Source organism: Aquarana catesbeiana, linkage group LG05, assembly GCF_042186555.1.
Source record: "Aquarana catesbeiana isolate 2022-GZ linkage group LG05, ASM4218655v1, whole genome shotgun sequence".
Classification (NCBI taxonomy): domain Eukaryota; kingdom Metazoa; phylum Chordata; class Amphibia; order Anura; family Ranidae; genus Aquarana; species Aquarana catesbeiana.
In genome coordinates, this window is record NC_133328.1 from 133335332 (window position 1) to 133351952 (window position 16621).

At 41.1% G+C, this 16621-nt stretch overlaps 1 protein-coding gene across 10 annotated transcripts in view; it reads right to left on the reverse strand.

Moving 5' to 3' along the window:
* The window catches only part of SATB1 (SATB homeobox 1), a 268899-nt gene that overhangs the window by 76240 nt on the left and 176038 nt on the right, over positions 1-16621 (reverse strand). For 7 of the 10 annotated variants that reach the window (XM_073630208.1, XM_073630209.1, XM_073630205.1 and 4 more), the window contains one exon: positions 12292-12447. The exons of the other annotated variants lie outside the window; for them this stretch is intronic. In XM_073630208.1, coding sequence (XP_073486309.1) covers positions 12292-12447 — 156 coding nt within the window. The remainder of the gene's footprint in view (positions 1-12291; positions 12448-16621) is intronic. 10 annotated transcript variants of the gene reach the window in all.

Below are 16621 nucleotides of genomic sequence, written 5' to 3' on the forward strand. Positions count from 1 at the left end.
CATCAGTGCCCACCAGTGCCACCCATGAGTGCCCATCAGTGCTGCCTATTAATGCCCATCAGTGCTGCATATCAGTGCCACCCATCAGTGCCTCCTACCAGTGCCCATCAGTGCTGCATATCAGTGCCCATCATCAGTGCCTGCTTATTGGTGCCACTTCATCGGTGCCGCCTTATCAGTGCCCATCAGTGAAAGAGAAAACTTACTTATTTACTAAATTTTTTAACAGAAACAAAAGCAAAACTTTTATTTTTTTTTAAATTTTCGGTCTTTTTGTATTTGTTTTGCAAAAAATAAAAACCGCAGAGGTGATCAAATATGACCAAAAGAAAGCTCTATTTGTGGGAACAAAATGATAAAAATTTGGGGTACAGTGTTGTATGACCGCGCAATTGTCATTCAAACTGCGACAGTGCTGAAAGCTGAAATTGGTCTGGGCAGCAAGGTGTATAAGTGCCCTGTATTGAAGTGGTTAAGTATTAAAAAAAAATCACTGCTCCTGAAAAAACGGCCGTTTTTAAAACTTTTTTTTGCATTAATACATGGGTCCCCAAACACTTTTTTGACAATATCTTGCATATAAGCCTTTAAAATGAGCACTTTTGATTTTTCGTATTCGTGTCCCATAGACTTTAACGGTGTTCGTGTGTTCTTCCAAATTGTTTGCCTGTTCGGATGTTCTGGTGCGAACCGAACCGGGGGGGGGGGGTGTTCAGCTCATCCTTATTCCTTGCCCATGTTGTCTGAACTAACCCTGTGCAAGTGGTAGGATAAATCAGACAACTGACATTTTTCTCAGCAACTTTTAAGGCATCCTGCGGAACACCTACTAGATAGTAGGAACGACTGTTGCAGCACTTCAAAGCTCTAAATGTGCTAAGAATCACTACTGTGACCTGGCAGTGCTCTGTGCTTTTCATATGGCCACATCCTCTTTTTGTGGCAATCTTGCCAGTGATTGTGACCTCCCCTGATAGGGTGAAAATGCAGCATTGCCACTTCATGCAAATGCTATAGCTACAGGGTAGCGCAATTAAAAATGTCACAGCTTATAACCCTTCTCCATAATGACGGTCAGTGCAGGTCATGCCAAGCTTTAATTATTGTGTAATTAAAGATTATTTGGCATATGAATACCATGGTTTGGTTCTCCTTTCAACTACTTACCCTATCCCTGTCTGTTTCCCTACATTTTTATTGAACTTATAAGCTAAGTTGTGGAGGTACCCCGTCCCAAAAAAAAAAATTGGTCTCTGTTGCCTAAAACTACCAGTAGTTTGAGATCCATCTTTTATACAATTTTTTCCCATTGACTCAGAAAGCATAATAGTATACCTCCATTTTCAGTAGAAGTAGGTCAGCAAAAGTAGCTCCCATACTTTTCTTAGATAGATCTAGTTTAAAGCCAAGAGGGTGGTTGTTATCTTTTCATGATGTCGACTGCAGGTGTGTAGGTCTTGTCACCTAAACATATATAAAACCTTTAGACCTCCAGTATCTACCAAAACAAGGGTCCGTCTTAGTTATGAGTGGGATTACTCTTAAAGAACACCAAAGACACAAATATATACAAAAGTGCAGCATTTGATTTCTGTTGGTTAGTTGATTTACAGTAGTAGCTGCTTTAGACTAAAGGACCTTAAATTTTGTATGTTTTGAACATTTACAGAAAAGAAATCTGCCTTATAATAAAAGTAATTACTTTTCAGACATGAAGCTTTCTCAAAAATATGTGAAGTTCTAAACCTTGTAAATAATATATAAACTGTATAAACTCTTTCTGTATAAAAGTGTTCTATTTTCAGATCACTATCCCTTGCTTGGGTAACTCAGAGCCTGCTTTGTTATCATCACTGCACAGATAACCTCCCAACAATTATTGATGGGGTCATGGCAATTAATTGGGCGTGTAATTTATTGCGCAGTGTGAAAACAGAAGGCAGCTGAACTGTGCATCTCATTTATGATCTCTAAAAGCAGTCAATTGTGATTCAGAGACTTTAACAATCTCTCACTAATCTCTCTTCTAATAGCAACACATTGCTATCACTACTAAAGAAGACAAAAACTATGCAACCCTAATGTAATCCCACACATCAAATACAATACAAAAGGTTTTAGGATGTGTATATCCTGTTGTAAACACCCTGTTTAAATTAACATTTTTATTAAGAACAGCTACATGTAAATAAAATCTTGCAAGTAAAATCAAAGCGTACACTCATATGACAAATAAAATGTGTGCATGTAATGTAAGTATACATATACCTCATTATACAGGAGCACTTATACACCAATACAAAGCTTACCCAGTAACAGAACAAGGAACAGCAGTATGTAAAACTAAACAACACAACCAATTATTCAAGTGTCAACTTGGGTTTATGTAGCAGAAACAAGGCAGGTAATTAGAGTTCTGATTGGTTGGCATAATTTACAAAACTCTGTTACTCTTTAATAAGTTGTTAAACATGTTGTTACATATGTTGTTATGCCCTGTACACACGATAGGATTTTCCGACAACAAAATCATGGATTTTTTTCCGAAGAATGTTGGCTCAAACTTGTCTTGCATATACACGGTCACACAAATGTCTGAAATTCCGAACGTCAAGAACACGTTGACGTACAACACGTACGACGAGCCGAGAATAATGAAGATCAATAGCCAGTGTGGCTCTTCTGCTTGATTCCGAGCATGCGTGGACTTTTGTGCGTCGGAATTGTGTACACACGCTCGGAATTTCCGACAACAAGTTTTGTTGTTGGAAAATTTGAAAACTTACTCTTGATCATTTGTTGGCGGAAAATCCGACAACAAATGTTTTATGGAGCATACACACGGTCAGACTTTCCAACAACAAGCTTACATCCAACATTTGTTGTCAGAAAATCCTATCGTGTGTATAGGGCATAAGTTTCCCCCAAAACTGAAATTTCAGATTTTGGTAGATGTTAGAGGGTCAAATATTATGACAATTTCTTGCATCTCTTGAAGACCCCCTTGGTGAGAGTTTGAATTCATGGGTCAATGCACCTAAAATTGCTGAGTTGAAATATTTTCCATGAAATTTACCAAAGATAAAGGTCAATAATTTCAAGTTCATCTGCAGAGGTTGTAATATTTCTGAAAACAGACAGCATTGAACCAAATTTAAAAAAACGCTACCACAATGGTTGTGTTAAAAGATGTGGCAATATACACATTTGGAGCAAAACAAAAAGATTTAAAAGAAGGGAAAGGGGACAGAGAGCGACTCCCTACGTCCCCCGAAAACAGCTTTCAACTGATATTTCACTGGAAGTAAATCTGTAGCAGAGATCATAATTCTGTTTGTATAACTATGGGGTGCAAAATAGATACCAAGAACAGATCATAGAAGTTCTGTGGCTGCACGTTATATTGCTTCTTTCAACAGAAAGTAAGATCTACTGATGCATACTTGGCAGTACAGTGACAGAATTGTATTCTTTATTTTAAAAAAACTTCTGGATTTGAAAGTGATTTGGTGAAATCATATTCTAATATCAAAAAGGGGTGAGTTAAGTTATTACATTTTCACTCGCCATAGTACTACATATGAATCTGAAATACCACCTTGTCTCAGGAAAATTGTAGTAATCAGTATGCAGGAACTTACTATATTTGTGTTGTTAGAAGTACTCTACCTCCACCATTCTAATTGTAACATACACTCTAAAGTAAATTATTTTACATCCACAGTTTGTGGGCTCACTGTACCATAATTTGATAATTTGTATTTCATATGTGAGACACGTACAGTAAATACTTTACCTTCTGTTCTGAGAAAGCTCTACTGGCCTTTGCTTTGGGGTTCGGTAGAGGGCATTTTGGTTCATTCAGGTCTACTTCCCCATAACCTCCCTGGTTATGCTTTCTCATTGCTACCCATGCCCTATTCCATAAGCCATTAGGGTTAATTTACTTAAGGCAAATAGGCTGTTCACTTTGCTAGAGAAATTTTATTTAACAAGTAAATTTCCCCTTAGCTTAATGAATGTAGTAAAAATTCACTTTGCCAAATATGTTCAAGGAATTTTTTTTTAATGTATATTTGCTTGCACATGACTGGATGATGGAATTCAGCAGAACTTCACTAAGTAAAGGGAAAATGCCTATTTGGCTTTAGTAAAACCCATTGCTTCCATACAAAGTACTGATGATGGCCAACAAGGCTTCACAGCTGTATGTAGTGTGAAATAAATGGCTCTATATTAGGTTGTATCTGTACTATGCACCAGTGTTTCTGGTTGCATAGTTGACCCAGGAGGAGTATAAAAGGAATCATTTGCATTGCTTCACCTACTATTCTAAAATGAGTAATACAGACAAATAAGATATCTTCTGTTTTAAGAAGGCTGTATTTTGCTTTGCACTGGATCATTGTAGGTGTTTTTGCTTTCTTCTGGCACATCTCACTATAATCCTTACTGGCATACCTTTTCATATGCTGGTTTGTAAATGCTCTCTCTAGGGGTCATCTTTATATCTGGAGATGTAATTAGCAACCTGGTTTCAAGTTAAATTCCAGGCAAACTGCTGAATACACAGCTGAAGCACATATGTCTTAATGGTCCTATTTGCCAAAGGATTTGCAAATCCCAGTATTCAAGCCTGTGACTCCAGACATCATAGTCAAGAATGGAACCACCACTACAGCAGCAACAGTACAGCAAAACCAGGACACATCCCCATCTGACTGCACAATGAAGGAACACAGTACTGCAATGAGGTTCTTCCTCTGCTTACTCTTCTCTTGCTAGCGGCAGCAAGTTTGTTGTTGCAGAATGTGAGTCGCTTTCAGTGCTGACTCTGCCTCTACCAAATTAAAGTGGTTGTAATGTCTAAAAGCTTTTTACCTTCATGTATTCTATGCAGCAAGGTAAAAAAACCTTCAGTGTACTCCTTCCCTAATACTTACCCAAGCCTGATCCCAATCTAGCGCTGTGCACGAGAGCCTTGGCTCTCCTGAGTCTCCGTCTCCTCATTGGCTTTCGCTGCTGTCAATCACAGCCAATGAGGGAGTGGGTGGGTGGGGCCGAGCCATGCTCTGCGTATCTTATAGGCATACAGTGGTGGCTCAGGAGTGGGCACTCAGCAAGGGGGAGGGGCCAGGAGTGCCAGCAGAGGATCCGAGAAGAGGAGGATCGGGGCTGTTCTGTGCAAAACCACTGCACAGAGCAGGTAAGTATAACATGTTTGTTATTTTTAAAACACAACAATATGTAAAATGCTAGTATACAGCAGATTACAAGAGGTGGATATAAAGAGATTTCAGGTATCTACATTCGTTGCTTTCAAATGCACATTACTTTTTATTGAATAACATAATGCCATTGTGTTTTTTTTATACCTTCCTGGAATTTGGTTTTGAAACTGAACTCTGGGAAAAGTTACAATCCTCCCTTGCAGTGGGGCTGCACCTGCACTGCAGGGGTTAACTGCTCGTTTTATTTACCCAGTCCTCTGCTCCCACAGGTTCCTCTGCATTGCTAGACTGCTCCCTGCAGGCTGTTCTTCTCTTCACTCCAGCAGTCTGATACCTCTGATGTCAATGCAGGAACCCTAGCACTGCAATAGACATAAGCATGCCAAGGGACCACTGCTAGAGTGTAAGGAAGCATCATTTGTTGAGGGAGCAGAGGATCAGGTAAGCAAAATGAGACATGTGTGAACACAGGACCACTAAATCACAATCATTGTGCAGCAGAATCTGTGCAGAACCTGTGTATGTAATGGAAACATTTGACTGACCTCATGCAATTATGTAATTGCAAAGTATGCATAGTAACAAGATTTTGAAAATATTAAAGTGTATCTATACCCAGATCTATACCCAAAGCTTTTTAGTTTAGTTTTGAATAGAATAGGGAAAGGTTAGAACTCAGGTTTTACTGCTATCCAGGACACCATTAGAGAGATTTTCCCTCACTTTGTTCCAGGGTCAACCTTTTACCAGACAGGAAGTAAGGAAAAACCTGAAATAGAGAAACAAACAGCACTAAAAACCCATGGGTTCAAGCATGCCCCTGCTTATTAAAAAAAAAAAAAAAAAGTTTTTTTTTTCTTTTCCTGTCTGTATTACTCTTAAAGAAATGTTCCCTTACTTCCGGTCCTTGGTACAACCTATTTACAAGAGAGGAAGTGAAAGAATCTCTCCAATGTAGCCTACAATGGCAGTAAATCGTAAACCCTTATAGGAATTATAAGCCTTCCCCACTCTATTCAAAACTAAACCAAAAAATTCTGAGAATAGATACACTTCAAATACCAACCTCAATCTTAAATATCAACCTTTTGTTTTAAAGTTCACACTCTTCCACTGGAGTGTGGAAGAGTTAAAAGCTCAGCGGGTTTTAAAGGTTGTCTTTGTTCCACATTGTGCAGATTCTCCCTCCTGACTCACACTTGGCCAGAAAATTCTTCTCAACTGGGTAAAATCCCGATAGAGGCTCTAACCCTTCTTTATTCTACTGAAAACAGAAAAACGTATCCCTGTTTCTGTGTCCTCAGAAGATTTCCCTTAAAGTGACATTTTTAGTTTACACCTATCTAGCCTTAAAACTTCCCTCCCCCCTCCTATGCTAACAGACCTGTGTAAATAAGATGTTTATACTTACAGATTTTCAGGCCACTCTGGTGACATGTTCCCCTGTGTCAGCCAGCGGTAGCTGCAGGGGAGAGGAGAGAGTGCTCCAGTAATGGCTAGTAAAGCCTGGGGCAGTAACATCACCCATGGGCTTCAATTGCCCATCCATTGTCAGCACTCCCTTCTCTTCCCTGCAGCTGCACTGGCTGAAACAGCGGAACTGGATCACGTGACCAAGCCAGAACAACCTGAAAATAGGTAAGCATACACATCTTTTTTTACACAGGTGAGTTAGCATAGGTGTTAGAATTTAGGAATGAAGAGAGGACAGTTTTAAGACTAGTTAGGTGTAAGCTGGAATTCCACTTTAACTTGTTATAAATATGTGCCCATCTGGAGTAAACTATAGTTGGCATTAACATTATGTCACAATAGTATTATATAAAATGTTAGAGACACAGTCATCCCAAGTCCCCCGCAAGTCTCGGGAGTCTCCCACATTTGGCTGCGGGCTCCTGGACACCTGCGAGTGCCGGGTGATCTTCCGGTTGGGCCTGTCACTCAGCCACAGACAGAAGACAGAGCAGCCCAAGCAGCCGAATTGAGTATGGCCGCTCGGGCTGCTCTGTCTTCTGTCTGTGGCTGAGTGACAAGCGGATGCAAGGCTGATCCTGAACGGCGGTACCCAGGTGCTCCAAGCTGAGGCAAAGGGGGGGACAGCCCATACTGCTGTCCCCAGCCTGCTTTGGCTGCTTTGTGGGTACTTTTTTTTAGGTCAGGTCCAGCCGATTCAGCAGGGAAGGAAGGGGGGTGGGCGGAGGCAGAGAGAAGACTTAGCGCTGTGATCAGTAGGCTGTAACATTTAAAAGAAAAGGGAAAACTTTACCCAGTCAAGCGGACTCTTTCTCCACTTTCGGGTGCCGCCGTGCAGTAATCACCTGTGCGACAAGTACATGACAGTCTAGGCCTTTTCTATATCAATCCACCGGGCAGACTGGGACTGTCATCTATTTGTCACACTGGTGATTACTGCGCAGCGGCACCAGAAAATGAAGAAAGAGTCCGCTTGCCTGGGGAAAGTTTTTTCTTTTCTTTTAATTGCTACAGCCTGCAGATCATGGCGCCCAGTCTTCTCTCTGCCTCCGCCCACCCCCTTCCTTCTGGGGAATTCTCGGACTGGAATGGCTCACTGGCCCCAGCAGCCAGGCCCCAGGACTGGCAGCCCAGGTCCAGCAGCAAGACCCTTGGCCCCAGCAGCCAGACCCTTGGCCCCAGCAGCCAGACACCAGGCCCCAGCAGCCAGGCCCCAGCCCCAGCAGCAAAGGCCCAACAGCCAGACCCCAGCAGCCGAACCCCAGGCCCAGCAGCCCAGGCCCAGCAGCCAGACTCTAGGCCTCAGCAGCCAGGCCCCAGCCCCAGCAGCAAGGGCCCAGCAGCCAGGCCCCAGCAGCCAGACCCCAGGACCAGCAGCCTGGGCCCAGCAGCCAAACCCTTGGCCCCAGCAGCCAGGCCCTAGCAGCCAGACCCCAGGACCAGCAGCCCAGCCCCAGCAGTTGTGTGATCAGGATGCATTCCATGGGCACTGGTAAGGCTGCATTTCATGGGCACTGGTATATCTGCATTTAACTGGTACTGATCAGGCTGTGTTTTATTGGCACTGGTAAGGCTGCATTTCATTGGTACTGGTAAGGCTGCATTTTATTGGAGAGGTTGGCGCCGGCGCGAAGCGACACCTCCCTGAAATAAGTTTTTGCAGGTTGGGATGCCTGGAGACATTTTTAAGTCAGTAATGTTAGTTTCTATTTTTGGGAAGTGTATACATATTTTTAGTCAATTCCATACACAAACTGGATTCAGAATTGGTTCACACTACTGGTCCATGGTTTTTCCTAAGCACTCATGACAGAGTACAAGGTTTCCATAGAATTTTCCCTTTAAAGTCTTGCATTTGGAACATGCCTCTTGAACATTAAAGTGTTACTAAACTCAGGACCCTGCATTCACTATATCTGGTCTCCCACAATACACAGAACATGAAAATGCAATTATTATAGTAAACATAAACATAAAGCCAAGCACTGGTTAAAGCTTGTAGAAGTTTTTCATCTCCTCTGACTGTCATATGAAGCTGAATGACCCCTAACCCTCTGTCTGGACAGTACTGATTGGCCCTGTGCTGATTACATGCACCCTCCCCCCCCCAATAAAAAAACTCTCTAGCAATACACACCAAACTGAGCATGTGCAGAGCGCCTCCAAGACTCTGTACTATCAGCAGATGGATTGGGCACAGTAAAACATTGGGAGGATCAGATAAGACAGGATCAAACAGCCTTTTTACACAATTCGGAGGATTAACCCCTTATGTTTCACAGTGAGCATAACAAGCATGCTTTACTGCATATACAGACTGATTCTACTGTTGTGGGTTTAGTAACACTTTAAGGATCCAGCCCCAGCAATCAAGATAAGTTTGGGGTCCACTTCAGTACAGTACTGAGATGTGTATGATCCTTTCCTGATATTGTTTTTCCTTATCTTCAATTCTCAATTATAGGTGAGCTAATCAGTGACTGTGATTTTTGTTTTAGAAGGTCTCAACAACGAATTAACACTGACCTAAACAGAAGGCCAAGCAAGTTAGGTAAAAAAAAATATTTTGTTTTCTGCCAAGAAAGCCAGAATGAACACCTTTTCAGAGACCAATAAAAGGAGTTCTGTGGTCCTGGTGGAAGAACCCAACCCAACCAACTGGAACACAGCCAGGTATGAAACATTCATGTTTATTTTTCTTGAAGAACAAAAAAAAAGAAAAAACACAAAAGGAAACAGTAGTAATGATAGTGTAATAGTACCTTCGTTTTACCTTTTATTCAGTAATGATATAGAAGGTTGGTTTGCTCCTAAATTATACTACAAAGAATTGCATGGAACTGAGTAGCAATTAAGTAGTTACACTTAAGTAGTAGATCTCATTTCACCACATAATTTACACAATCTAAAAATTCCATGTAAGACTTCATCTTTTGGGGAGGTTTCATTTTTGTACATAAACATCATAAAAACATTCAGATTAACCTTAACACTCACAACAATATTAGTAAAAAAACTGATTCCTAATACATACATGTTTTTAGTGTTAATTGTAGATCTCTACATTATATGCTTATCTAAAACTGGTTCTTTATAGAGTAGTTAATGCAAATAATACTATATTCCAAATCCTATTGTTTGTAAAGAATACATTTTAGAGGTTTATATGCTTCATTTTCATAGGCAGAAGAAAAAATGTTATATTTTTTTCTTCTAATCTTCTTTAATTGTCCCTCTTGTTCATCCCCATCTGTATTATGGCAATGAATCCAGCAAGTGGAATTCTTGAGGGTGCAGGAAAGTAATAATGAAATGGTTTCTTTCCTGCATTACACTTGAGAAGCTTGGAAATGTAGTAGTCCTTCTCATCTAAAGAAACAGCATGGAAGAACACAAACATACAGATATTTATCGACCTCAAAAGGATTGTAAGAAATGTTGCCACTGCAAAAGTAAGAATCAAGTTGTTCTCTATGTAAAATTTAAATGTAAATAGAGCTTAAACATGGGTACTAAACTTTGCTATTCAGTGCAAGTTCCTGAAGCACCTAGGGTGACCAGTTGCATTTGCTGCAGAAAAAAAGTGTATCGTGTCTATGTGGCCAGAAACATATCGATGCAAACAGCCATATTTCCTTTCTGCTAAAAATGAATTTGGCCTGTGATTGAAGCTAGAGTTACCATTATAGCTCTTTTACAGACCTTTTACCCTACAGGAACCTTCAAAATTATATTCAGGTTTTAGGAAACCCTTTCTAAAAATGATTATATCCACATCTCATGCTTATGGTATATTAGTAAGGCCAGTATGTTGTAGAATGTTTTAAGTAAAAATAAGAAATGTGGTATACCTACTGTATTTGATACCGAATAATGAAGTATCCCTTTACACTAATGGTGAGTAGAAAAAAGCCCCTTTACATTGTTGGTCAGTGTATAAGTGACCCCTTAGTAGTTACTGGTAAAATGACCACTTAAATGGGTGGTCAGTGAATGAAGGAAATCAATCTGCCATTGCTTAAGGAACCCCTACCAACCACTGAAGGTCCCTTAAAGTTCCATAAAACCCTTTTTGAGAAAGGCTGCTTTAGGTATTTACTACAAGAGAGATTCTCCAGTCATACTACTGCATGATAGAGAATTACCTCTATGCTTCAAGGGTATTTATAGCCATTGTAAAAAGTATCACAATCACAGCCATCACAAACCACCATGACCTGTGCAGTAACCAAAAATAACATTAGCCTGTTACAGTGTCTGTATCTAGATGCAGAGAAATGTTAGTGAAGCTTTTAGCCATGTGGTAGCACAATCAGAGAACTACCCAAGTAGCAAAATCCTTGGATACATATCACCATTCTTTTTAATAAAGAAACTGCCTTTGCCATTTTTTTTTCTAAGGTAAATGTTCCTGGGCTAATGTTCCTCGCCTTGCCTATACTACTTAGGAAATCATTGATATCAGACAAGTAAATTGTCAGTAAAATCCACACTTATGACCTACTTTCTTATTCTGGGTCTATGAACAGTATATAAAAAAGCCCCTTAAAACACAAGCAAGCGATAGCAGATTTAAAGTTTGTAACCTGGCAGATTACATTTAAAGTGGAACTATACTGCATCTGAGCACCACAAACCAAAAATGCAATTTCATACATTTTTTAACTTCAAAGCAAACTCACCCATCCATCCATGTCTCCATGCTTTATTTTGCTGAGAAATCACATTGCAAAACACCCCCTAGCATTTCTGGCCGTGGCCATCCTAAATAAGGGCAGATGATTTATGTAGACTTACTTCCTGGAATCCATCTGCCCCTAGCTCAGGCATGCAATCAAGGGGGTGTGCTTATCTGAAAAAAACCCTCCTCCGCTCCTGAAGACTACTGGGAGGTATGACATCATTTGTCTAGGCCTGGAAACCAGGAAGTAACTGAAGAAATGTAAAAAAAAGTTTAAATCGAGTAAATATAATATACTTTCCTATGTATTTACTAATGCTAGCAGTATAAGGATTAAGAATAGTCAATGCTGGTTGGGAGAGTGAAGGTCTGCTTAAGATGCTTAAAGTTTGTACTTATATGGGCTACACATAACTAGCACAGTTGCTGAACAGCGGCAGGCGTATGAAAAGATTGGGTTGTTAAACAGCTTGGATCCTGGCATACAACAATGCAGGGCTCACATAGTTTAGCCCCTAGAATGAGCCTACATGTGCATTATGAAATATCTGGATAGTTACAAGAACTGGCCCTAAAAGTATTTTAAAGTTTCTAAGCTCCTAAAATGTCAAAAAGTCAGTACTGTTAGTCTATATTTGTGAAGAGTATTTAAATGTTTTGAATCAATAAATGTTTGCTTCACACTACCTGAACCAAAACTGGTCAATGAAAGGGATCTGTAATCCTTTGGATTGCTTCTATTTGGAACATGCCTATAGAACATTGAGGATGCAGTGCCAGCAAGCAAGATTTAATTAGGGTCCACTTCAGTAGCGCCAAGCTTAAGGAAACTAAAAAATTATGCCCGCACTGCAAGGGTTAACTGCTTGTTTAGGTCTAGGGGCATGGAAAAGTAATTTTACTCACCCGCTCCTCTGCGCTGCTGGACTGGTCCCGCAGCGTCTTCTTCCCCATTCTCCACCAGGTCCTGACGTCATCAAGACTGATGCAGGGTCCAAAGCCCTGCAATGGACGTGAGGAGGCCAAGAAGTAGTCCACCATCGGAGCGTGGGGGAGAGCTATCTGCCAGAGGAGTGGAGGGTCAAGTAAGTAAAAGTGCTTTTACTCTCCTCTAAATGTAAATGAGCTGTTTACCCTTGCAGTGTGGGTGTAGAGCCACTGCAAGGGAGAATTTTCATTTTTTTCTGTATTGGGCTTTAACAAAAACAATTTCATGAATTTTTTCTACCACATCTTCAATTCCATCTATAATGATTATGTTTATTTTTCTGAACTTCAGCCCCCGATTGCTTCAGCAGGCTAATACTCAATAAGGTATTCATCACAAATAAGTCCACTATAGTGCCACCACCATGTAAATATAAGACTAATTTAGAACTGGTATGAAAAAATCACCTACCTCGCTTTTAGATATATGTAAAATGCCAGCAGGATAAATGTAATAGATGTATGTAATAACATCAGGATAAAACAAGCATCACAACTAACACATTTCGGAAAATCCTGGTGTTATTCAAAGCCAGTTACTATATAACTGATTGGCCAAAACGTGATAGTGGTGATGCCTATTTTATTATGGGTTTAACAGGTTTGCTTGGATACAAACCATGCTTGTGCTTGGAGGGAGGAATTAAATAAGTAGTGTAGGCGAGGCAAGGATTATGGCCCAGGGACAATAACAAAAGGCAGCTCCTAAATGTGGATTAAAATGGTCATATCCAATGGTTTTACTACTTGGGTGCTTCCACATGACCAAAAACTATCCATTAATTTTACTACTACACCTTAACTGAATATGGGCAATACTGGGATGTTGTGAAAGGTAAATGTGATAAATGATAAAAAACAAAAAAGGTGTGTGATAATAAGTTCTTTAAAAAAAGAAGTCCATAAAGCATCCAAAAAAAACAAAAAACAAGAGTCAATGAAAGAAGAAAAATAAATTCCAGTGTCCCAACAGATCAAAATCCACAGGTGAGGGGTAGAACAGATGATTATGTGCATAAGAGAGACAGCTTCCCCAGATCCTCTGTGTAAAACACCTCCAATGCAAAAGATGGCAGCTTACTAGAATGTGGTGGCTTCAAAAGTATGACAAAACTCGTTGGGTGGGACCAGACATGACGTCACCAAGCTCCACGGCTGCTCGATATTCTGTCCATGGCCATTGCTACAGCATGTTATATGACAACATGCTCGTTTATATCATTGATCATGTAAGTGCATCTTTTATACTCAATAAACCACCTTTTACATACTTACATAGTTACATAGTTAAACAATATAACGCTATGATTCTTTACATTTTAATGCATATGCATCGGGTATGAGATTGTGATTTGAAGCACTCCTGGACTGCCAGCACTTCTATGGATACACCTGGGAAAGGTTTTCCCCACTGCGCTGTTAGCTTTTCCATTATTTGGAAGTTACCACATTCTGGTAAGCTGCCATCTTTTGAATTGGAGGTGTTTTACACAGAGGATCTGGGGAAGCTGGCTCTCTTATGCACATAATCATCTGTTCTACCCCTCACCTATGGATTTTGATCTGTTGGGACACTGGAATTTATTTTTCTTCTTTCATTGACTTGTTTTTTTTTTTTTTGGAAGCTTTATGGACTTCTTTTTTTTAACCACTTCAATACCAGGCACTTAGACACCTTCCCGCCCAGGCCAATTTTCAGTTTTCAGCGCTGTCGCAATTTGAATGACAATTGCGCGGTCATGCAACACTGTACCCAAACAATTTTTTATCATTTTGTTCCCACAAATAGAGCTTTCTTTTGGTGGTATTTGATCACCTCTGCGGTTTTTATTTTTTGCGCAACAAATAAAAAAAGACCGAAAATTTTGAAAAAAAACAAGTTTTTCTTTGTTTCTGTTAAAATTTTTTCTAAATAAGTACGTTTTCTTCTTCAGTGACGGGCACTGATATGGCTGCACTGACAAGTACTGATGCAGCGGCACTGATGGGCACCGATGAGGTGGCACTGTTGAGGTGGCACTGACGGCACTGATGATGGGCACTGATAGGCGGCACTGATGGGCACTGATAGGTGGCACTGGTATGCGGCACTGATGGGCACTCATAGGTGGCACCGATGGGCACTCATAGGTGGCATTGATTGGTACATATGGGTGGCACTGATGGGTACTTATGGGTGGCAATGATAGGTGGCACTGATAGGTGGGCACTGATGGACACAGATGGGCACTGACAGGTGGCACCGATGGGCAATGACAGGTGGCACTGATGACACTGATTGGTGGCACTGATAAAATTGATTGGTGGCATTGCTGGGCAGAACTGAAACATAATGGTGCCAATCAGTGCCCATTTGTGGGCACTGATTGGCACAGATTGGGCACATGTGGATGGCCATGGGGTACATACCTGGCCATCCACATGCTGCCCCTTCCCTGGTGGTCCTAGTGGCGATCCCTGGTGGTCCAGTGTGGTCATCTGAGGGGGGGCTGCGCTGATAAACAATCAGCGCAGACCCCCCCTGTCAGGAGAGCCACCGATCGGCTCTCCTCTACTCGCGTCTGTCAGACACGAGTGAGGAAAAGCCAATCAACGGCTCTTCCTATTGACATCGTGATCAGCCATGATTGGACACGGCTGATCACGTGGTAAAGAGCCTCTGCCGGAGGCTCTTTACCAAGATCAGTGGAGCGGTGTGTCAGGCTGACACACCACTCCACCGACCGCCACGATGAGCGCCCCCGCGTGTGCGCGGCGGCATGTTATCCTGCTGGACGTCATATGACGCCCAGTCAGGATAACGGAACCACCGCCCGGCCGTCATCTGCTATGGGCCGGGTGGGAAGTGGTTAAAGAACTTATTATCACACACCTTTTTGTTTTTTATCATTTATCACATTTATCTTTCACAATGTTTATCACATTTTTTAGATCATGCTAAACATGCTCATCAAGTGATAGCGCTGCACTATATGTATATTGATTGTTATTGGTTGTTTTATCTATTGACCTGTGCTAGGAGCTGTCTTTATCATTCACTATTTTCATAATTGATTTACTTTTTAATCACATCTAGAGCGAATATTCCCTATATGTTTAATGCTGTGATGTTACAGGTTTGGACCCTGGCAGACATCAATGTGGGGCTCAAACATTTTAGCCCTTAGAATGAGTTTACACATGAACCCTTGTGAATTACCTGGATATCTACAACCCAAACGTGAAATTAATCTATTATTTTTAGGTGTGAACAAGATCAGTTTACAGACATAGCATACAATCTTCAAACAAGCTATGAAATATGTAAATAATAACCCTTTGATGTCAGCTAAGGATCAGCAGGCAAGTTTTCTTGGTTTTAAGGCTGCCAGAATGCTCCATAACTTTAATATTATTATTATTATACAGGATTTATATAGCGTTGACAGTTTACGCAGCGCTTTACAACATTAGGGCAGACAGTACAATTACAATACAATTCAATACAGGAGGAATCAGAGAGCCCTGCTCGATAGAGCTTACAATCTAGGAGGGAGGGTCAGGTTATACAAAAGGGTAATAGGTGTGGGGGATGAGCTAATGGAGAAAATAGTGCAGTTGTTAGATGAAGGCAGGATAGGCTTCTCTGAAGAGGAAAGTTTTCAGGGATCGCCTAAAAGTGGATAAATTTGGATACAGTCTGACAGATTGGGGTAGGGAATTCCAAGGGATGGGCGAGGCTCGGGAGAAGTCCTGGAGGCGGATATGGGAGGAGGTGATGAGGGAGCTAGAGAGCAGGAGGTCTTGGGAGGAACGAAGAGGGCGATTAGGTTGGTATTTTGAGACTAGACTAGGCTAGTGATGTAACTGGGGGCAGAGTTGTGGATGGATTTGTAACTTATTGTTAGTATTTTGAATTTAATTTGTTGGGTGAGTGGCAGCCAATGGAGGGATTGGTAAGAGAGGGGTAGCAGACACTAAGCGGTTTGTAAGTTGGATGAGTCTGGCAGCAGCATTTGTGATGGACTGAAGGGGGTATAGTCTATTTAAAGGTAAGCCAATGAGGAGTGAGTTGCAGTAGTCAAGGCGAGAGATAACCATGGAGTGAATCAGTAGCTTTGTGGTTTCATTGGTTAGAAAGGGATGTAGTTTAGAGATGTTGCAGAGGTTGAGGCGGCAAGCTTTGGAAAGTGATTGGATGTGGGGCCTAAAGGAAAGTTCAGAGTCCAGGATAATACCTAGCACCCTGACATGTGGGGATGGGTGGATG